At 42.1% G+C, this 22,866-nt stretch overlaps 1 protein-coding gene across 2 annotated transcripts; it reads right to left on the reverse strand.

The window, feature by feature from the left end:
• Window positions 1-1,423: 1,423 nt before the first annotated feature.
• Window positions 1,424-22,366, reverse strand: ptbp2b (polypyrimidine tract binding protein 2b). Of its 2 annotated transcripts, none has more exons than XM_078788756.1 (17): window positions 22,168-22,366; window positions 21,646-21,667; window positions 21,394-21,445; window positions 19,915-20,078; window positions 19,180-19,251; window positions 19,034-19,105; window positions 18,807-18,965; window positions 17,726-17,836; window positions 16,298-16,463; window positions 16,074-16,151; window positions 14,008-14,120; window positions 9,381-9,414; window positions 7,224-7,316; window positions 4,742-4,858; window positions 4,574-4,673; window positions 2,934-3,011; window positions 1,424-2,844 (listed from the first exon to the last, which is right to left on the reverse strand). In XM_078788756.1, exons 1-17 carry the CDS (start codon window positions 22,305-22,307, stop codon window positions 2,715-2,717), a joined length of 1,701 nt encoding a protein of 566 aa, XP_078644882.1. In that variant the 5' UTR covers window positions 22,308-22,366; the 3' UTR covers window positions 1,424-2,714. The 2 variants fall into 2 exon arrangements, with proteins under 2 accessions (XP_078644882.1, XP_057918259.1); XM_058062276.2 differs by having other exon boundaries at window positions 21,769-22,366.
• Window positions 22,367-22,866: the final 500 nt, after the last annotated feature.

Below are 22,866 nucleotides of genomic sequence, written 5' to 3' on the forward strand. Positions count from 1 at the left end.
CAAACTAAACTCCAGGTGCTTTATTTCAGCTGCTAAATGCCTGTCCATCTGTCTCTGGTGAGTATAGCGGTGTTTGTTGTGTCCAAATCAAAAGATGGTCTGGTCCAACAACAAAAACTCCAACATTGGATTAGCAGTGAAGCTACAGGCTTATGACGCCGGGTACAAATAAATGCAGGAAATTATTTGGAATAAAAGTGTAAATACAAGTCACAAGATAAAGTAGCTCATCAAACATGTGGTTAGCTAACTTGCTAATTGGCTCAAATGATGACGTTTCATAAATAACTTATTACTGTTCATTTGAATCTGAAAAAAACATTTCAGATTCCACCAACAATATGTGTTTTTTTAAGTTTTTATTATTTGTGGTTTTATTATTACTGATTATTTTCTTTATTCGTTTTTTGCATTTTATTTTGTGTAGAAAAATTTAAATTAAAAGATTTTTATTTTATTTATTACTGATTACAGTAAAGTCTCGTTATATCGATATCGGTTAAAACGAATTACTACTTATTACGATACTATTTTCATTTCCCGGCAAATTTCTAGTCTTTTATGATATAATTAGCTCCGTTAGTACGATACGGTTATTATGATAATCCGGTTACTACGATGCCCTTTTCATCTCCCGCCAGCCAATTTGGTCTGCTTATATCGATACAAAAGCAGCTTAAATCAATCTTTGCTTAAGGATTTCAATACCAAAAAAGAACACGGCGAACGGCTGCTTCCAGTCAACTTTATTTTTCACACTTCCACCACCAGAGTGCAGCACACACAGCGGAAAACACCCGTCCCTCGCGCCTACCCCTCCGGGTGGCAACACCTTCATTCGATAGTTCCGGGGTGAATTATGTCCCGGTAACCGGTAATCACTACAGTGTAAGTTTATTTTTATTTACTGTAGTACAAAATTTATTGTAGTACAAAAGCATGCTAGATACGCAATCCATGAACTCAAGGAGAAAATTACATGCCATATCAAAGATCCGCCCACTTTTAATGCAGTTTGGCGCAGGATCGGATATATGGATAGTCCGGTTATATCAGTATTTTTTCCGACTCCCGAGAATATCGATATAACGAGACTTTACTGTATTTTCCTTCTTGATTTGTTTATTGATTTTTTTATCTTATTTTGTGTCGAAAAAAATAAAGATATTTGAGAACAGCGGAATGATTTATCAGAGCTTTTCGTGTGAAAATGCATTGAAGACACTTTATTGTAATTTTAATAAATGCGGTTTGTTTTTTTAAACCCAGCCTCACCCAGATCCTAGCTCCGGTGGCCCCCCAGGTAAATAGAGTTTGAGACCCCTGCTCCATCCAAACTCCTGAGTCATTGAGGAATAGGAGTAAGGAGTATTAGCAGGAAAGGGCTGCTGGTGAAAGCAGGAGTCAAGAGTTGAGTCGGGAGTAGAGAGAAAGAGCAGATAGCTTTATTGACAGCAAAGATAAAGAGGAACGTTGCAAACATAGGAGACACAAATGTGCTTCAACTGTTGGGTAAAAAAAAGATTTGTATTAAGGTGAGGCGTTGACAAAGTCAACTCAAGTAGAAAACCATACAATCCCCTAAAATGAAACTCGCAACATCAGCACAATAAAGGGAAGAGATGATCTGACTCCCATCTACACTATGTGTGTATGTGTGTGTGTGTGTGTGTGTGTGTGGGGGGGGGGGGGGGGTCAGCATGTTCCATGCATTTCCAACTTGTTTCAGCAAGAAATAGAGGAGTGGAGTAGAAAAACTAAAAGGCACGTGCACGTTGGTCCAAACATCTCACACGTGTTGCTCATGTTGGAGAAGTCCAAATCACACGTGGCTTTCTAGCTTTCATCTTCGCTGCTTGGCACACGCAAAACTTTATTTATCTCTTTCTATTAACTCTTATCTATTTGGCCCTCTTCTACTTTTCTATACGTGCAAGAAGCAACATGTCGTGTTCACTTCAATACTCGCTAACAATTTAACTCATTCAGCCTCCAAGAGAATTTCACCATCAACCTCAAATGCACTACAGTGTGTCCGGTGGGGGAAAAAAAAGGAGTCATTGATACGCCCACAAAAATGTGTTTTAGACTCACTCTCTTCAATTGCCATTGTTCACTCATCACATGAGATGGCGATGGTATATATAGTACATATGGTATAGATAGGATACATCACATGTATCAATGATGACCTTGGGCTGATTGCCTCCTGCAGACAACATCCTAATGTCGGAGAAAATATATATTTTTTGGAGCAAAAAAGCTTCCCAGTGCAGTTTAGGCTGTTGCTGAAGTTTCACCTGAAACCTGAATAGTACGCTTTTGGGAGGTTCCTGAACTCAGCGTGGAGTTCAAGAAGACAAAGGATGTATTTGAACGCAAAATCACCTTTTCATTTCATCTTGTTGGGGATACAAAAAGGAAAGAAAAATTCTTTAGGGTTCTAGTGGATGATCAAAGTGGCCATTCTTATCAATGATCATGATGATGATAACATAAGAGAAATGAAGATAACACACCAACAGCATGACTGACAGCAAAGTCCAAATGATCCAAGGATAGAAGGCATGGAGTCTACTCAAGCACACACTTAACCCCCCCACCCTCCACCCCCCGTGACCCCCAGCTACAACTGCAACAGTCAGGAGGAAACAGGGCAGCTGCTGTCGCAAAGTTCCTCCTCCATCAAGCTCCTGTAGCGCTGGGTGTCACCTTCAGATGGTGGACTTGGAGAAGGAAACTTTGAGATGGTGATTCCCACCCATGTCGTAGTTATGAAGATCTATCAGCACCTGGATGGCCTCCTCCACCGATGACATCTGGATCAACGCCATCTTGCGGTCCCTGGGGGGGAACGGACATTATTGTTGTCATCGTCATGAATTAAAGAAGATGGCCTTCCAAACATTTCTATGTTCTTCATGACTTCTTACTGAAAGAACTTAAAGGCCTTCACTGCACCCCCGCTGTTAGAGAACAGGAGACGCAGGTCCTCCTCTCCAATTCCTTCCCTGGATACACACACACACACACACACACACACACACACACACACACAGTGAGGACAAAGCAACACTGACACAGAAATGTATTAGACCACAACATGGCAACCTTTGCTTAGCAGGACCTGTTCCGGAAAATACAATCCCTCCATTATCCCTCCCTCTCTATATCACGCTCTCTTTATCCCCCTCCCTCTTTATCACAGCTTGATTATTACCCCTCCCTCGTTATATCACGATTTGATTATCTCTCCCTCGCTATATCACTGTTTGATTATCCCTCCCTCGCTATATCACGCTTTCATTATCCCCCTCCCTCTCTTTATCACAGCTTGATTATTACCCCTCCCTCGTTGTCATGATTTGATTATCCCTCCCTCGCTATATCACTGTTTGATTATCCCTCCCTCTCTTCATTACAGCTTATTACCCCTCCCTCGTTATGTCATGATTTGATTATCCCTCCCTCGCTATATCACTGTTTGATTATCCCTCCCTCTCTTCATTACAGCTTATTACCCCTCCCTAGTTATGTCATGATTTGATTATCCCTCCCTCGCTATATCACGCTTTCATTATCCCCCTCCCTCTCTTTATCACAGATTGATTATTACCCCTCCCTCGTTATGTCATGATTTGATTATCCCTCCCTCGCTATATCACTGTTTGATTATCCCTCCCTCTCTTCATTACAGCTTATTACCCCTCCCTCGTTATGTCATGATTTGATTATCCCTCCCTCGCTATATCACTGTTTGATTATCCCTCCCTCTCTTCATTACAGCTTATTACCCCTCCCTAGTTATGTCATGATTTGATTATCCCTCCCTCGCTATATCACGCTTTCATTATCCCCATCCCTCTCTTTATCACAGCTTGATTATTACCCCTCCCTCGTTATGTCATGATTTGATTATCCCTCCCTCGCTATATCACTGTTTGATTATCCCCATCCCGCTCTTCATCACAGCTTGATTATTACCTCTCCCTCATTATGTCGCGATTCGATTATCTCTCCCTCGCTATATCACACTTTCATTATCCCCCTCCCTCTCTTTGTCACAGCTGGATTATCCCTCGCTATATCATGGTTAGACTATTCCTACTCCCTCACTATATCACTGTTTGATCATCCCTCCCTCGCTATATCATGCTTTCATTATCCCCCTCCCTCTCTTTGTCACAGCTGGATTATTACCCCTCCCTCGTTTTGTCACGATTTGATTATCCCTCCCTCGCTATATCATGGTTGAACTATTCCTATTCCCTCACTATATCACTGTTTGATTATCCCTCCCTCGCTGTATCACGGTTAGACCATCGCTTCCTCCACCACTGAGCAAAACATTTTACAAAATGTCACCAGGACTTCTCACGTGCATCACTCAGTCTAATGGAGGAACGAGACCATCAGCTACGTGTTGCCACACGGACGAATATTACATTGCTCTGCCAGTCTTTACGCCATGGACACTTGACAATGACATCATATTATTAACAAATGTTAATTTTAAAAAAAGTGATATTGGACACTAGACTAGTGTGCCACGGCAGACTGATAAGAGCTGTACCTGATATTGGAGAGATGAAGTGTCGCAGAAGGCGGGAAGATGTTCTGGAAGTTTTTGGATCCTGGTTTCTTAAAGCGATGCAGTGGAGAGCCAGAAAAATCTAAATGTGAAGAAAAAAGACCCCATGCATGATGTCCTTCCTGTTGAGGAGCCATCTTGGTTTCTTACCTTTAGTGAGGAGCTGGTCATCCAAACCTTCTCTGGGCAGGGCCACAGTTTGGTGTTTGGACAGCGTCACTCTCATCACTTTCCCAAAAACCTTCTGACCATTCAGGTGGCTCATGGCTGCAGAGAAACGGCACCGTTAGATGGGGGCGCCGTGCAAACTAAATCAGCACATAATACCCTTTAAAGCCCATCATCATGCAGCGGCCACTTGACAATCTATGTCATGACAACACAAACATGGCATGACACATGTATGTGTCACGTAGGGTTGGTAACACCTGTACTAAGCAGACAAGAACACGCTTTGTCCCACATCAACACTGGCCTGTAAAACCCCAGCGGCTTCACTTTGGCACATACTGTACCCTCATGAGCACAGGTTTTATTTTCCTCCTATTATGTCTACTATATTGGATAGTAGGAGTGTAAAGGGGACTATAGGGGTGTTATTCCATGTCCAGAGGGCTCTGACCCTGTTAAAAAGTGTATTTAGAAGGTCATAAATATCTTATTTTGGTTTATTATGTCTACTATATTGGGTAATGGGAGTGTAAAGGTGACTATAGGGGTGTTATTTCATGTCCAGAGGGCTCTAATCATGTTAAAAAGTGTATTTAGGAGGTCATAAATGTCTTATTTTGGTTTATTATGGCTACTAAATTGGGTAACGGGAGTGTAAAGGGGACTATAGGGGTGTTATTCCATGTCCAGAGGGCTCTAATCATGTTAAAAAGTGTATTTAGGAGGTCATAAATGTCTTATTTTGGTTTATTATGGCTACTAAATTGGGTAATGGGAGTGTAAAGGGGACTATAGGGGTGTTATTCCATGTCCAGAGGGCTCTGACCCTGTTAAAAAGTGTATTGAGAAGGTCATAAATATCTTATTTTGGTTTATTATGTCTACTATATTGGGTAATGGGAGTGTAAAGGTGACTATAGGGGTGTTATTTCATGTCCAGAGGGCTCTAATCATGTTAAAAAGTGTATTTAGGAGGTCATAAATATCTTATTTTGGTTTATTATGTCTACTATATTGGGTAATGGGAGTGTAAAGGTGACTATAGGGGTGTTATTTCATGTCCAGAGGGCTCTAATCATGTTAAAAAGTGTATTTAGGAGGTCATAAATGTCTTATTTTGGTTTATTATGGCTACTAAATTGGGTAATGGGAGTGTAAAGGGGACTATAGGGGTGTTATTCCATGTCCAGAGGGCTCTGACCCTGTTAAAAAGTGTATTTAGAAGGTCATAAATATCTTATTTTGGTTTATTATGTCTACTATATTGGGTAATGGGAATGTAAAGGTGACTATAGGGGTGTTATTTCATGTCCAGAGGGCTCTAATCATGTTAAAAAAGTGTATTTAGGAGGTCATAAATGTCTTATTTTGGTTTATTATGGCTACTAAATTGGGTAATGGGAGTGTAAAGGGGACTATAGGGGTGTTATTCCATGTCCAGGGGGCTCTGACCCTGTTAAAAAGTGTATTTAGAAGGTCATAAATATCTTATTTTGGTTTATTATGGCTACTAAATTGGGTAATGTGAGTGTAAAGGGGACTATAGGGGTGTTATTCCATGTCCAGAGGGCTCTGACCCTGTTAAAAAGTGTATTTAGAAGGTCATAAATATCTTATTTTGGTTTATTATGGCTACTAAATTGGGTAATGGGAGTGTAAAGGTGACTATAGGGGTGTTATTCCATGTCTAGAGGGCTTGAATAGTGTTAAACTGTGTATTTAGAAGGTGGTAAACAGATTTTCCATGTCTTAATTTTAAATTATTGTCAAATTTTGGCTTGTTATGTCTACTATATTGGGTAGTAGGAGTGTAAAGGGGACTATAGGGGTGTTATTCCATGTCTAGAGGGCTCCTAATAATGTTAAAAGTGTATTTAGAAGGTGGTAATGTGGTATGTTTTAAACGTCTCATTTTCTCTTATGTCTACGATATTGGGTAATGTAAAGGTAACTATAGGGGTGTTATTTAATGTCCAGAGGGCTCTAATCATGTCAAAATTATATTGAGGAGATCATATATGTCTTATTTTGGCTTATTATGTCTACTATATTGGGTAATGGGAGTGTGAAGGTGACTATAGGGGTATTATTTCATGTCCAGAGGGCTCTAATCATGTTTGTTATTGTATTTAGGAGGTCATAAATGTCTTATTTTGGCTTATTATGGCTACTATATTGGGTAATGGGAGTGTAAAGGGGAATATAGGGGTGTTATTAAATGTCTGGAGGGCTTGAAAAATGTTAAGTGTATTTGGAAGGTGTTAAACACGTTTCCTTAAATGTCTTATTTTCTCTTATGTCTATGATATTGGGTAATAGGAGTGTAAAGGTGACTGTAGGGGTGCTATTTCATGTCTAGAAGGCTCTAGTAATGTTAAAAGGTGTATTTAGAAGGTGGTGTAAAGGACTTCTATGCATTTCTAAATGAGGGTTCCTACGTTGTGATGTCCTAAAAACTCACCCAGCTGAGCCTGGTTACCGTCTGACAACTGGATCAGGGCACTGTCCTTCTTGTTGTAGAGGATCTTCACCCGCTGCACGTCACCATAGACACCTACAGGTAGGGAGAGGGACAGAGAGAGAGACAGAGAGGCGGACGGAGACAGGGAGAGGGAGAGGGAGAGAGAGAGAGAGAGAGAGAGAGAGGAGAGAGAGCACAAGGTGGAGGAGAGGATGAGGACAGAAAAGACAGAGCAGGAGAGGAGGAGCCGACCAAGATAAAAGGAGAGGTGTGAAGGATGGAAGGAATTCAGTTAGTGCTAGAGACAAAGGGTAAGAAAGGACAGGATCTTCCCATTTGCGTGGATAACAATACTTTTACATTACCACTGTCAACCATGACTTCTTTACAAACTAAAGGATAACGTGAAAGATGAAAATGCTATTTCATAGCACAGATGTATTTCGAATTTGAGAATTTCTAGAGTGAATGCAGGAATAGAGCTGTAATTTGAGAGAGGAGAAAAAAAATGAAAAAGTAGCGACTGGCTGGCAGTCTAAGTTTAGAGGATGGGCGGAAGATGATCCAGGTGTACAGTTCCACTGCGTGGATACTATATGTCATTTCTACACCATCTTCCAGTGTGACAATCAGAGTCAACTTAACAAGGAGTCTTTTCAGTGGCCTGCTGGGATCAACGCATCCATTCTGGTGGGAACAAACACACAAGTCGTCGAGGAACATCACAGTACGCCACGCATGTCAGCTAACGGCTTTGGGATGAACACACCAGTTTGTTTCCAGTGGACGCCCACGAGTACCTCAAACGCCTAGAAAGATGTCCGACCAACCCAAATGTCTACTTCAACACCAAGTAGCACATGCAGGACACACAATGCACCAACAAGCACGCAGGTAACTTCCTGTTGGAGAAGTGAGTGCGTAGACTTCCCAGCATGCCTTGCGGGGTTCTAAATTTGACTAATTCCACCAAATAATGACTGAACTATGAAAGTTCTTAGTTGTCGGTACAGTTGCGGCCGCCTTTAAGGATAAAAATCAGCCTTACATGTTTAGATGAATGGATTGTGGGGACGTGCACCGGATATCGAGAAGAGAGGAGCAATGGAGTGTCTCTTAAATGATGCACAAGCCTGGGTTGCCGACAAGTATGCTCCAGTTTATCAGTGTCCTAACTGTGTTTATTTTGTGTAAGTCATGGAGCAAAAGCACTGGTCTACGTAGCATTATAGCATAGAGGAAGCGGGGTTGCTAACAGCTCTACCAGAGTTTTTTTGTTTTTTTTTTTACACACACACACACACACACACACACACACACACACACCGGTAGCCCCGGAAAAAACTCTAGATGTTACCCATGGCGTAGAAAACCCAACGCTAAAATGCTAAAGCTAAGTCCCTAGAGGAACTAGGGACTGTCCAGTCTCTACTTCCACATCAGATACGGAATCCAACACATCGCCCTTTATGATCAACTCCTGTACTATTCGCACCTAGTGGCACAAATTGGAAGTCCTTTTAAGTACTCGCTAGTGTGACCAAGCATAGCGATGTAGGCGGAGGTGGGCCGTGGGTGGAATACATTAAAACTGTTTCACAGGAACCACGAAATCCAAAGAAATACAGATGAATAGGTGCAGATTCTAGAAGGACTAGAACGCTTTATGTGCTAGTTATGGTGTGTAACTGCTCTATAGGAGTCCAAAATTTCAGGAAAATTCTAATAGGTCCCCTAGAGGGCATGCCTGTCACCCATTCAGCTGTTGGGTTGGGGACGTGGCTTGTGCAATGGCGCCCAACCCTGCATTTTCCTTTCACTTGGGTCAGGTCGGGGTCACCGATTCATGTTAAGGTTTGTCGAGTAAAGCATGAACGACGTGACGTGACGATTTAAGTGTCTTTGTTCTCAGCCTGAAGTAGATAAGATGACCAGCAGACCACCTCCTTCCAACTCTCTCACCTTCTGATGCTGACACAGCGGTGGATATGAACTCATCATCATTGTACACCACGGTAGAGGACGGTAGAGTTACAGTATATTGAGAGAGTTACAAGGACAAACAATGCCCACCATACCATATCAGTGAAGAAAAAGTGGAGCAAACTGGATAAACAGAGAGAGATAAACAGACTGAGTAGTAGAGATTGAACATACCGAAGAGGGTAAAGAGACTTTGAGGCGTGACCATCTTTACAGAGAGAGACCGCAGAGTAGAGGACAGGAAGAGAAGCAGAGGAGGAAGAAGAGGAGAGACGAAGGTAGAGACCGGACCACCCAGCATTGGACGAGGGGGAGGTGATGGTTTCCATGATGATGAGGGATTGGAGCAAAGATTGTTTGGGAAGGAGTCAAAAATGGCAAAAGTCAGGTTAGACCGGATTCCAGGAGGTTACAACGGGAACACAAATCAATTGAGAAATGAAATAACAGGGTAAAACATACAACATGAGAGGATGCGGGGTCGGAGGGGGGTGGGTAGGAGATGTGGGTGACAGGGCGGGGCGAGGGAGGAAAGAAAGGAGGCAAGGGAAAGGGGAAAAGGAGGAGAGGAGGACAAAAACCAAAGCAGAGGTCAGTAAACAGCATCAGTGGAACATCAGCCAAGTCTGAATGATCGCTGGCTGTGATTCCCAACACACGCACACACACCCACACACACACCCACACCCACACCAGTGAAGGAGGACACAGAAATGAACATAGCAGGAAATCAAAGCATGAATGAAAGGCTGGCGGGATAGAGATGAGAGCAAAAGGAAGTGAACATTACATCACTGGAACGTCAGTATCAGCAGCTTGGCTGGCAAATGACACGGTTACGACAAAAGAGCAGAGATAAACGACAAGCTTGCTTTTATCAAATACTACATGAGGGCAGCACAGCGAAAACCGAAAATTCCAACTTGACAGAGGTTGATTGTTCTATTTAGCGATTACAAATGACGTATACTGTATGCAAACCAAAACAATTACAGGTGGTCCTCCATTTACAGAGTTTCATGGTCAAGGACATTTTTAGGAAGTTCTTTTGTCCGTAAACATAATACTCGCGGACAACTAGTTGGAGCCTACGCCAGGGGAAGAATAAACGCCTGCTCAGCCAAACCGAGGAGGAATAACTTCAATTCCAGTATTAGTTGACTCTGTATAACGTTAGCATGCGGAAGATTCCAAAAATGCTTTCAGGGCTCACTTCCAAATGCAAACCTCATTCATTATCTGACATGTCGGCATCGTCCAACACCAGAATACAACATTTAGTGGACAGGAAGCATAATAGGTCCCCTCTAAGGAAAAAGATTATTGAAGAGTGATGGATTCTGTGCGTTTGGACAATATTTGACCGAGGCAGAAAGGCTGTTAGACGGAGTTGTATTGGTCTTTCATGACTGAACAGTGGAACCTTGGTTAGCATCATTCATTCGCTCCAGTAGGTCTAACTCTAACCAAAACAGACATTAACCAAATATATTTTTCCCATAAAAAATAACGTCAATCCAATTCCTCAATCAGCTCCAGACTAGAGAAGGGAGAGAAGCAGTAAAAGGTACATTTCACACAGACATTAACTTCCACATAGACACCAACAGTTTTTGTTTTTGTGACAGCTCAAATTTCTAAACTAATACACCAACACAAAATAGGTTATTTACAAATACTACACAATCAACTATTTACAATTTTCACATTTGGAACTGAACTATGCGTGTGCGCCACAAAACTGCAGTGTCAACGTTTGAGGTTAAAACGAAAAACATGCTAACTGGGGCGGATGCTAACCAAGGTTGCACTGTATTTCATGCCCTTCATGTGTGCTCTTCTTTTAGGTAGAAGATCCGGCTAACGTAAAACTCGGCTACCATCACCGTCTAGGAACCAACAACCTCGGGACCACCTATATTAGCAAATATCTATTTTTACTACCATTGTACTCGCTGAGGACCACCTGTACAAGCAAAAATCCTTCTATTACCATTGTACTAGTAGCTGAGGACCACCTGTACAAGCAAATATCAATTTCTACTACCATTGTACTAGCTGAAGACCACTTGTACTATCAAATATATATTTCTACTACCATAGTACTAGCTGAGGACCACCTGTACTAGCAGATATGTATTGCTACTGCCATTGCACTAGCTGATGAATTAAAACATGCTATTACTATAGTAAGTGGAATTGAGCTATCATAACCAAGCATTTCCCCTGTGTATCAATAATGGGCTATGGGCTCTATTTTCGTGGCGCGGCGCAAGGTGACACAGGGTGGCGGAGCATGGCGCACCCCGTGCAGTGGTCCAGCGCACCACTGTCACTTCGTTTTCTACTCCTATTCATGACACAGGTGGTCCATGTGGCATTGTGGCCTCTGATGTGCAGTCCAGTGGGCCCTGCGTATTTAAAAGCAATGAGAGTTCATTTGATTGGTTAAGATTACACTGGGTTGTGTTAAACCATCTTACGCCTTCTCTAATCCCTCTTTGCCACTGTGGGGGGGACTGACGTGTGGATGACGCGCTGCGCTGGCCACACCTTTTAGGGGCGGCGTACCTGCCCTACACCTGGTCTACGAAAATAGAGCCCCAAGTCTAAATGTGAATGAGTTCAACTATATAGACAAAAGTATTGGGTCGAAGTCCTACTCCATGCTGTGTACATGTTGGCAAACCTACACTAACATTCAAAGTACTTGGTATGTACAGACAAAGAGGATGCCAACCAAAAATATTTTCAAAATAAAATCCAATTACATTAAACGGGTTATATGAATTTATAAACAAACATTAATAAAATGAGTCTGAATATATATTCCTTATGTGAACGTAAAATTTTTAAACATAAAAATAAAAAAAAATAAAACAGCACCAAAACTACTTTACAATTTTGTAATGTATATTCATATTCAAATATTTCTGGTAACTTAGTAATAGGCTGATTTTTAAAATTTTGAAATGTTTCAACGATTTTAACATTAAAGTAAATATGACTCAGAAAATTAGTTTGAAATATTTAATAGAACTTTGCAATTCCAGTATTTATCTGTGATGTGTATCTTTAAAATGTGTTATTTTGAAATACTAACATTTGTAATTGCATTACATATTGGGAGCGTAATTGTCTGATAAGGTGAGCTATGTTATTTCATGTTATAGTTACATTGCAGATTTTATTTATTATTGATGATATTCAAGAGAAAGTGCACTTTAGTGCAAACGATCTGTCAGTCAGAGGTTGGACTACAGCCTCTGCCCTGGATGATGGGGTCAAGGTCATGTGAGCATCACCAAAGCTTTCTCATCCTGACCTCAAGGTCATGACAAACGCTGATCCAGGAGATGTTCTCTCCGGCCCAAAAGTGACCCCCCCCCACCAAACGTCACGTGACCCAATACTTTTGTCAATACAGTGCACCTTGCCAATGTTTCAATGATGTTTCAATGATCCAACTCATCTGTGAAGAATGGCCACAGCACACACGCAACCTCAACACAAGGCTTCTCACTCGGGTGGAACCTCTAAAGTCCAACAACGCAGGATTGTTCAGCAAACTAGGTGAGATAGTAACATGCAGGAATCCCTCTATGGAGGTCCATTGGTTCCACACCTGACTGCAGTAATCACTGTATAAGAAGTATTTCCTCATTTGGATATTGAATATTTTCACTTGGAGCATCAGAAAGCTGTTTGCAACCTCACATCTAGTATGTTTTTTTTTATATTATTATTATGAGCCACCTTAACTCCTATTGCCCAATACAGTAGACATCATAGCAGAGCATAAAAAGACTCCTGCTGCTTGTGTGTCTGTCAATAAATGTCTTCTGGACATGTGGACAGGAAGTGATGTCATGGATTTAGAGTTGAGACGACTAAACGCCCAACTTAGGAACGTGCTACTTAATGCTTTTACGTTTCCAACAGGACTGCAATCTACATGTAGCATTTGGTTGTGCCCAATTTCCTTAGTTGACCAAGATGCTAAACTCGGGCCAAATTGGAGATATTTGAACATTGTGACCAGTGTGTGCGTGTGTGGACAGATAAAGGGAGATGTCATAAGACATGATCTCATGTTTTTTTAACAACATGTCATTAAGTTATTGATTTTCAATATTTCATTTTGTGTAGTGGTAGATGCTGCAAAAAACTGCGCTGAAATGCATGTGTTCATGTCTCAAATAAGGATTGTAGATTATGTACATTTCTAAAATGTCCACGAAGCAGCAGCTAGCGTGCCACCTACTGTACAACGCAATAAGGACAAGCTACACAAAGCGTCCCATCAACACCTTTGTGGTAGACCGTGAGGAGGATCTCGTGAAGCAGACCGCATTGGACATTAGAGGTTCCACTGTACACGCAAGGGACGCCACTTATACTGAGATCAGCCACTAGGTGGCAGAGGTCACGGCTGCCGCACAGAGACATGGTCACATGGAGACAGAAAGGTGAAAAGCACCACTCCACTGTTAAGACGCTCTCAGTAGCAAAGATGGCTTGAAACAGGAGAAAGAAAGTCTCAGACGGTGAAATGCAGAAAAACAGAAGAGGAAGGGGTGTTGGGGTATACTAATGTAGATCAAATCCGTACATGTAGTGGATGCACAGAAAATCTGACAGCATTAGGTACACATGTATGTATGCAGGTGTTGAAAGAAAGCATATTTCTCTTACGTTGAACATGACATAAGTTGGAGATGGTGCGTTAACATAGTAGGTGCTAGGTTACATTATCACAGTCAATGGGTGCTAGCAGTAGTTAGGGATGTGCTTGCCGTACCTCCTCATTCAGGTTGGATGCCAACAGGACTCCTGACACTCCAGACCCCGACAGGGCCACACGTCCCGCAGCAGCCGCTGCAGCGGCGGCAGCACTCAGAGGGCTGATGGCCCCTGTACGCAAACACAAGAACACGCCAGATCTTCAACGTGTCCCACTACGCAAAAGAAAAAAAGGCGGTATATTGTATAGACGAGGAAATGTGGTGTGGGAGACCGGTCACTGGGTGTCAGTAGTGTCACTGTAACGCAGGGGTGGGCAAACTTTTTGACTCATGGGCCGCGTTGAGTTAATAAAATTGTGCGGGGGGCCAGGACATATATTTAACACACACACACACACACACACACACACACACACACACACACTATTTTACACTCTAATTTTATGTTATAAAAGTGTCATACTATCAGCTATATGTTCTCATTTCCCTCAAACGACGACATTTAATTTTACATTTTTTTTACTGAATAAGACATGTTAAAAGTTTAAATACTCTGAAAGTAACTTGCGGGCCGGATTCAAATGCTTGGTGGGCCGCATGTGGCCCCCGTGCCGTAGTTTGCCTACCCCTGCTGTAACATTTGGTGAGCAATACAAGTATCAGACTTGATCACCAAAAGAACAGTCCGTTACTGCAGCTTTCAATTGTCTCACGTCAGGCACAGTAACCCCTAATAAAAACAAAAACGCACAACGCTGATACTCAACTCTCAACCCGACGTCTCTCTTTCAGACATTTTAGTGACACACATGAGCACAAGTATTATTTATATCTTAAATGTTCTCTTATGTCTACTTCATCGGCTAATAGGGGTATAATGGTGACTATAGGGGTGCTATTTCATGTCTAGAGGGCTCTAATCATGTTAAAAAATTTATTTAGAAGGTGGTAAACTGCTGTAACTATGAAAATATTCAATTCTTACATAAGGAATCCAACATTGCTAACATTATCACTTATTGCAGTCGGGTCTCCTGTACAACAATTACGGGTGCAACAATCCAGAACATTTACAGTTCGGTACGATCTGATACACTAGTGTCACAGTTGGATATATTTTGGATTTTAAAAAAAGATGCTTTGTATTTTATGGGCACGAGCAACCTGTGTTTCAACTCTAAAGTACAGTACAGTAAACTATAGTGCAGGGGTTGGGAACCTTTTTGGCTAAGAGAGCCATGAAGGCCAGATATTTTAAAATGTGTATCTGTGAGAGCCATATACATTTTTTTAAACATTGAATGCAATAAAATGTGTGCATTTTTATGTAAGACCAACAGTTTTAGATAATGGGCTCTAATTGTGTAGACCAGGCACACTACCGCATGCCAATGGGGTGTGGCCAGCACACTCTCGTGAGCAGCGCAGTGTCTAATAATAAATCAAATACTTGCTGCCAGTAATGCAACTTCTGCTGCTGCATAGTTTTGCACCATACGCAGTATATTTCATTCTTTTGGCCATCTTTGCCAGAAGGCTTGGTTCTGCAGCTTTAGCTAGGTGACTATTTGACTAAAGGAGGAAAGTTTACATTTACATGTTGACATCTCAATGACCGAGGTAGACTACTGCATTACCCAGTAATAATCGAGTTTTGGTGTTTGACCTGGAAAATATATGGTCGGCCGTATTGCAGTAGAAAATAGATAGACGAATTAAAATGCATAAAAAAGTTGTTGATTTTGAATATTATTTCATGTAATATTATTTCTGTGATGTTTACTTTAAAATGTTAGCAAAAATACATTTTTATTGTGGTAAGAAATGCTTGAGAGCCAGATATAGTCATCAAAAGACCCCTACCAGGCTCCCGAGCCATAGGTTCCCTACCTCTGGTATAGTGTAATACAGTATGTATCTGGTGCGGCTACACACCCACCTTATTTCACTTAGAAGCATTGAATGAACTAGCTGGAGTTACTAAGTCTTTGCATAGTTGTATGCTATGAAACATTACCGTTCTAAAAGTCAAACCAAGACCACCGTACATGTCCGGTTGCACCCCTAACACCAACACAACAGACATAATCATACAGCTCTATGAAAAAAAAAACATATGCACCTGCACCCTGCGAGAGGGAGAGAGATGATGAATAACCTGCCGCACTGGAGTATGAAGCCAGCGCTCCAGATGGCGTACCTACAAGAAAAACATATCTACAATTACGCCAACATACAAATACACAAACTGACAATATCTGATGCTTCCGCTCTGTCTGAAGGCCTCACTGATGAGGTGTTCAGGGCAGGCTAGTCCAGGAAGGAGGAATGAATGCCAGTATTTACCCAACAGAGAATGATCTTTGCTGGACTCTCCATCTCCGGTAGGTAGGTCAGGTCGGGTGTAATCTCGACTCTTGTCGTTGTTGTACTTGACGTTGAGGTTCACCAGCTTACTGAAATCGATCCTCAGAGTACAGCATGAGTTATAAATGTTCTGTCCATCAAGAGACTGGAAGGGAGAGGTCAAAAGTCAATAGGTGAGACATTGCAGGAATGTTTCATGCTCACAAAAATTGGCAAACAATACACGTAAAAAATAAATTGTTCACTAAAATCACTAGTCTCTACTAGAGATGCACAATGTCTTTTTTCCAAACCGATATGGTACCAATAACTTTTTGCTATGCTCTTTTTTTCAAATATAGATGTACAGTAAGTGTACTTAGTGCACTCCTGCAGGTAAGCACAGGAAATATCATGTCATGACTATCAGGAGAAGCACTGTATGGAGGGCAAAAAGCCACCTGCTGTGGCCCCGCATGGTGCACTGTATTTAGGGACATGCTCCGAGCAGCCACTGTTCCGGCACAGAAAACACATGACACTGTGCACTCAATAATCAATAATAAGTCATTATTAATATAGAATTATCGTGCATCCCTAGCTCCTACTGAAGATATTTGACAGAATACAGTTGCTGAATGTCCATCATTTAGGAGAGTCAAAAAATAAACCCAATCATTTTACAAGGGCGTCAGAAGGGTGTGGTTTAGACCAGTGGTTCTCAACTGGTGGGTCGGGACCCAAAAGTGGGTGGTGGGGCCATTTTCAGTGGGTTGCACGTCTTTGCGTGGAGAATATATTCATTCATTCATTCACTTTCTACCGCTTTTTCCTCACGAGGGTCGCGGGGGGTACTGGAGCCTATGTCGGGCGAGAGGCGGGGTACACCCCGGACTGATTGCCAGCGAATCACAGGGCACATATAGACAACCATTCACACTCACATTCATACCTATGGACAATTTGGAGAGGCCAATTAACCTAGCATGTTTTTGGAATGTGGGAGGAAACCGGAGTACCTGGAGAAACCCCACGCATGCACAGGGAGAACATGCAAACTCCACACAGAGATGGCCGTGGGTGAAATTGAAGCCTGGTCTCCTAGCTGTGAGGTCTGCTCGCTAACCACTCGACCACCGTGCCGCCCCCTGGAGAATATATTTATATTTTAAATACTGTAAGGAGCCAATGTCTGTGAACGCACCTCACGTTCTTGCCTGCACTATTAGTTAGTAAGTAGTAGTTAGTAAGAGGGCCCCGTAAAGTGACACTAAGAGTGCTGCAGCTCATATTGCGTTGAAAACAGTGTGGGTCACCACTGGCTGGGTCCCTCAGCCAAACCAGCTGGGAAGCACTGGTGTAGACCACTGCTGCCCTCAAAAGGAGCAGCATGGTTGGTGTTTTAGCCAGCCGTTCCTCGCATCCTACCACTTTAGCCTGCTGTGCGTTGGTGGGATCGCTGAACTGCAGAAGTGCTTGAAACTGGTTGTTCTTGGTGAAGGTGATTATCTTCATGACGGTCCCAAACTTACTGAATATCTAGGCGGGAAAAACAAACAATTTAGCATTGGCATAGCAGTAAAAATCCACAACTCAACAGGAGAAAATCCTTATGAAATGATAACGTTACACTGCCCTCCTTAACTGGTCAATGAAGCTACGGCAGCCAAGATAGATTATATAAAGTAAAGAAATTAGCTGCATTTTTCAATAAAGTAACTGCTGTTCCAATTGCGCCAACAGTCAGGACCTGTCCCCCCACCCGAAGGCAGAGGGAATCTACCTTGTGGCCTACAGCAGCTCCTGTGTGAATGTTGACTGCATGTGTTCCCTGCTTGTATTGACGTTCATCATGAGTCTATCCTTATTCTACACTGGCCACTAGGTGTCACTAACGTTACATTGGTGACACCAGACACTGTCAACACTTATGTTATGTCTTATTTGTGTCCAACATATCATTCACTCATTCATTTTCGATGATGCTTGTCCTCATTGGGGTCTTGGGTGTATGCTGGAGCCTATCCTAGCTGATTTTGGGCAAAAGGTATGGAACCTCACGGACTGGTCACCAGCCAATGGCAGGGAAGATATCGACCAACAAGTATTAACACTCACATTCATACCTCGTGACTGTGTGGTCCACATACCAGTGTAAAGGTGAGTATAGGGGTATTATTTCATGTCTGTAGGGCTCTAATCTAAAATGGTATTTAGAAGGATGTAAGGATGTTGGGTAATAGGAGTGTAAATGTGACTATAGGGGTGTTATTTAATGTCTGGAGTGCTCTAATGTTAAAATGTGTATTTAGAAGGTTGTAAACAGGTTTCCTCGGCTGTAACTACTAAAACATTCCATTTGCAAATAAGGAATCCTACCTTCTCATACCAGCAGTACTCAGTGTGTATTTCAGCTTCAGTGTGACTGCAGTACTTGCAGATTGTAGACAAGCATTGCTACAGTATATTCTTCACCAGAGAGCAGCTGAGAACATCATGGCGAGGTTACCTGCTGCAGAACATCGAGCGTGACAGGATAGAACATGTTGTCGATGATAATGCGCAGGACGGGGCTGGGGGGTGGAGTGAGGTCCAAGATTCCGGGGTCAGATGATGGAGAACTTCCATCCTGAACTGCTGAGACGGCCTGCAGTACCGCTTGTGCTCTCTGTGAGAAGATCAAAATCCAAAATGAGACTACGCCTGCTTATTGGGAAGATGAAGAGTTTCAGTCACCTGGTTAAGAGCAGAGTCGGTCTTCAGTTCCTTATGGTTGGAGTACTGGATGAAGATGGGACTATTTCTGACCTAATAACAACAATGCCTTTCAGTCAGTGTGTATGGTGACGTCTGTGAGGGACTGCCAAGGATGCATTTCACACCTGGGGTGTAACGGCTGAGTAGTAGTTGACCATGGTAATGGCAGCTTCCTCTGTGCTGAGCTCCAGGAAGGCCTTGGAGGAAAACACAAAATGGTGGACAATCATCAAGCAATTCCAGGACATTGTGAGCATATCCTAAGAAAATGTGATGATGGCTTGCCTAGAACACATCCACCATTCATTGCCCTGCAAATGTCAGCATTTTTGGTCTCATTTTATGCATAAAACATATCATTCTCTGGAAGTTAGTCATTATTTATAAAAATACCAGGTAAGATGTACAACATTTATGTACCACTGATAAATAAAAAATACAATTTTGACATGGGTGTCTTTATACTGATCATGCTTTTTTGCACTTAATTTGTCCGTCCCTGAATGCACCATAGTTGTGTGCTGTCTTAGGAATGGAATATTTAAGTGTGAGGCATATTTAGGAATTAAAGCTGGATAGAGAGAGAAGGGGGGGGGGGTTCTAGAACAGTCAACTTTATCCCAAATGCTGATCCAAAATCAGACATCCAGCTCGGAGGAGAATTTGTAGGGGCAGTCAAAATATATATTTTTAAGCGTGCATCAACTATTTTGCCACCTGCTGGTGGTCCTGGAAGGTAACCACTCTGAAAAGCTGGAATGTCTGGCATAAGAATCAGGGATTTCAATCTTGTTCGAATGCTTCTTGCGCCACGGATTCAGAGTGAGCCAAGGGGAGGTGTATGAAGTTGTGTGGTTTACCTGGTTTTTCCCCTTCAGCATTAGTATGTTGGTAACTTTTCCAAAGGGTAGGCCCAGTGCAATGACTTCTGTCTCCGATACTTCACTGGGGAGTTTCCTGATGTGGAGAACTCTGGAAGGTGGCGACTCATCCAGACGCTGCTTTTTACTGTCGCTGCCGTTTGCTTGAACATACACACCACACACACACACACACACACACACACACACACACACAAGTATTCCTAAAGTCAGGCTGCACAAGGACAAAAACACCTTGTGATGGTAACTGACAGACGTGGTGATCTATGGTCTGGTTCTGGTAGACCCAGTGTACGGTGTATAATCTGGTCTGATTCTGGTAGACCTCTGTATGATCCATAGTCTGGTTCTGGTAGACCTAGTGTACGGTGTATAATCTGGTCTGATTCTGGTAGACCTCTGTATGATCCATAGTCTGGTTCTGGTAGACCTAGTGTACGGTGTATCTTCTGGTAGACCAGTGTATGGTCTGGTTCTGGTAGACCCATTTACCCTGTATTGTATGGTCTGGTAGACCCAGTGTACGGTGTATGGTCTGGTTCTGGTAGACCCATTTACCATGTATTGTATGATCTGGTAGACACAGTGTATGGTCTGGTTCTGGTAGACTCAGTGTACGGTGTATGGTCTGGTTCTGGTAGACCCATTTACCATGTATTGTATGATCTGGTAGACACAGTGTATGGTCTGGTTCTGGTAGACTCAGTGTACGGTGTATGGTCTGGTTCTGGTAGACCCATTTACCATGTATTGTATGATCTGGTAGACACAGTGTATGGTCTGGTTCTGGTAGACTCAGTGTACGGTGTATGGTCTGGTTCTGGTAGACCCATTTACCATGTATTGTATGATCTGGTAGACACAGTGTATGGTCTGGTTCTGGTAGACTCAGTGTACGGTGTATGGTCTGGTTCTGGTAGACCCATTTACCATGTATTGTATGATCTGGTAGATACAGTGTATGGTCTGGTTCTGGTAGACTCAGTGTACGGTGTATGGTCTGGTTCTGGTAGACCCAATGTACCATGTTCTGTATGGTCTGGTAGACCCAGTGTACGGTCTGGTTCTGGTAGACCCAGTGTATGGTGTATGGTCTGGTTCTGGTAGACCCATTTAATTTATCCTGTATTGTATGGTCTGGTAGACCCAGTGTATGGTGCCGGGTCTGGTTCTGGTAGACCCATTTACCCTGTATTGTATGCTTTGGTAGACCCAGTGTACAGTGTATGGTCTGGTTCTGGTAGACCCAGTGTATGGTGGGGTTCTGGTAGACCCATTGTAACATGTATTGTATGGTCTGGTAGACCCTACGGTGTATGGTCAGGTTCTGGTAGACCCAGTGTACGGTGTATGGTCTGGTTCTGGTAGACCCAGTGTAAGGTGTATGGTCTGGTTCTGGTAGACCCAGTGTACGGTCTGATAGACCCAGTGTACGGTGTATAATCTGGTCCGGCTTACCAGTCATGGAGTTAGGGCTGCTACTGTACATGCTGAGCTCATCTGAGCCTCTCTGGAAAATAAGAACATCATCAAAATACATTTTGCTAATACACATTTGCATGCGTGTTATGGTGATTTGTATTTATTGGGTTTTTGAAGCATTTGGATTTAATCAACAGGAAGGACAGAAGATCCCTCCTCAAAAACCCACCACTATTCATCATCAACATACAAAACTGTGGGAGTATCAAATAAAATATCTCAACTCACCTTCACACCAACCGCAACATCACTGCCAACGTAACAATGCATGCATAGAGAAGAGACATAACAATTCAGATACAATTCAACACTAGCAGAAGCAACATAATAATGATACTGGAGATAGCATACCAGCTGCAGAAATCATGTCTTATTCTCAACCTTTTATTGACATGTAGCATGATAACTGTCTGCTAATCCTCCCTGTACAACTGTGCATAAAATAAATCAGGTTGTGTTGCTGTTAAGAACGCATACCCCTCTATCGGACGTCAACGTTGTAAGAACGCCAACATGATGAGTAAAACATACTATGGTGGATGCTTTTGTTGCAAATACGACAACCAACATGCATTTTGTTGGGCTAGCGAAGTGGCGCCATGTCCTTTGTACAGTGTCATCATACGGTTTACCGCTCAGCTAACGGCTAAAATGACGAAGGCAAATGCTGAGCGCTTCACTCCCGTCATGAATGCATTCTTTGGAAGACACCATCCAGTCATGCACGGCCACAATTGAGCTGAAACGTACCCGTCCATTGCAGCTCTTTGTCCTCTTCTGTGTGAAGCTCCCTCAAGCACAACGCCCGAACAACTGGGAGGCAACAGGATACGGAGCTCACTACCGCCACCTTTTGCTTGGGAGGAGCACTGCCGATGTCTGTTTCCCATCCGAGTCACATTTAGGCTTACTAAACATTCAATTATTAAATAAATCCATCATTAATTTAAGTAATTAATGATATAATTATATATATAAGTATTATATTTATATTTATATTTAAATATTTTAAAAATAATAAAATATTATAATAATCACAATAAAATTAAAATAATAATTATCATATTATTATGTAAAATATGCAAATCTAACAATAATATTATATATAATTAATATAATAATTAGCATTAATATAATAATTATAATAATCATAATAGTTCTAATAATAATTATAATAATCTAATAATAATCTAATAATAATAATAATTATTATTATGTGCTTGTGTCCCTTTTTTCAGGAGCACTTTGTAAACAACAGACCATGTCAAAAAACGAAATTGATAAAACCATCAAAAGGTTGGCTCAGGCCATGATGCCAGGTTGTATGTTGAGTTTAAATGAAATACTTTGGAAAGATTGGGCGGGCCGTATTCAAACACTTGGCGGGCCGGATGTGGCCCCCGGGCCGTAGTTTGCCCACCCCTGTATTAGCCCATACTGGAAAGTAAT

This window comes from Doryrhamphus excisus, linkage group LG2 (assembly GCF_037039965.1).
Source record: "Doryrhamphus excisus strain RoL-2023G ecotype Guam linkage group LG2, RoL_Dexc_Guam_v1.1, whole genome shotgun sequence".
Taxonomy (NCBI): domain Eukaryota; kingdom Metazoa; phylum Chordata; class Actinopteri; order Syngnathiformes; family Syngnathidae; genus Doryrhamphus; species Doryrhamphus excisus.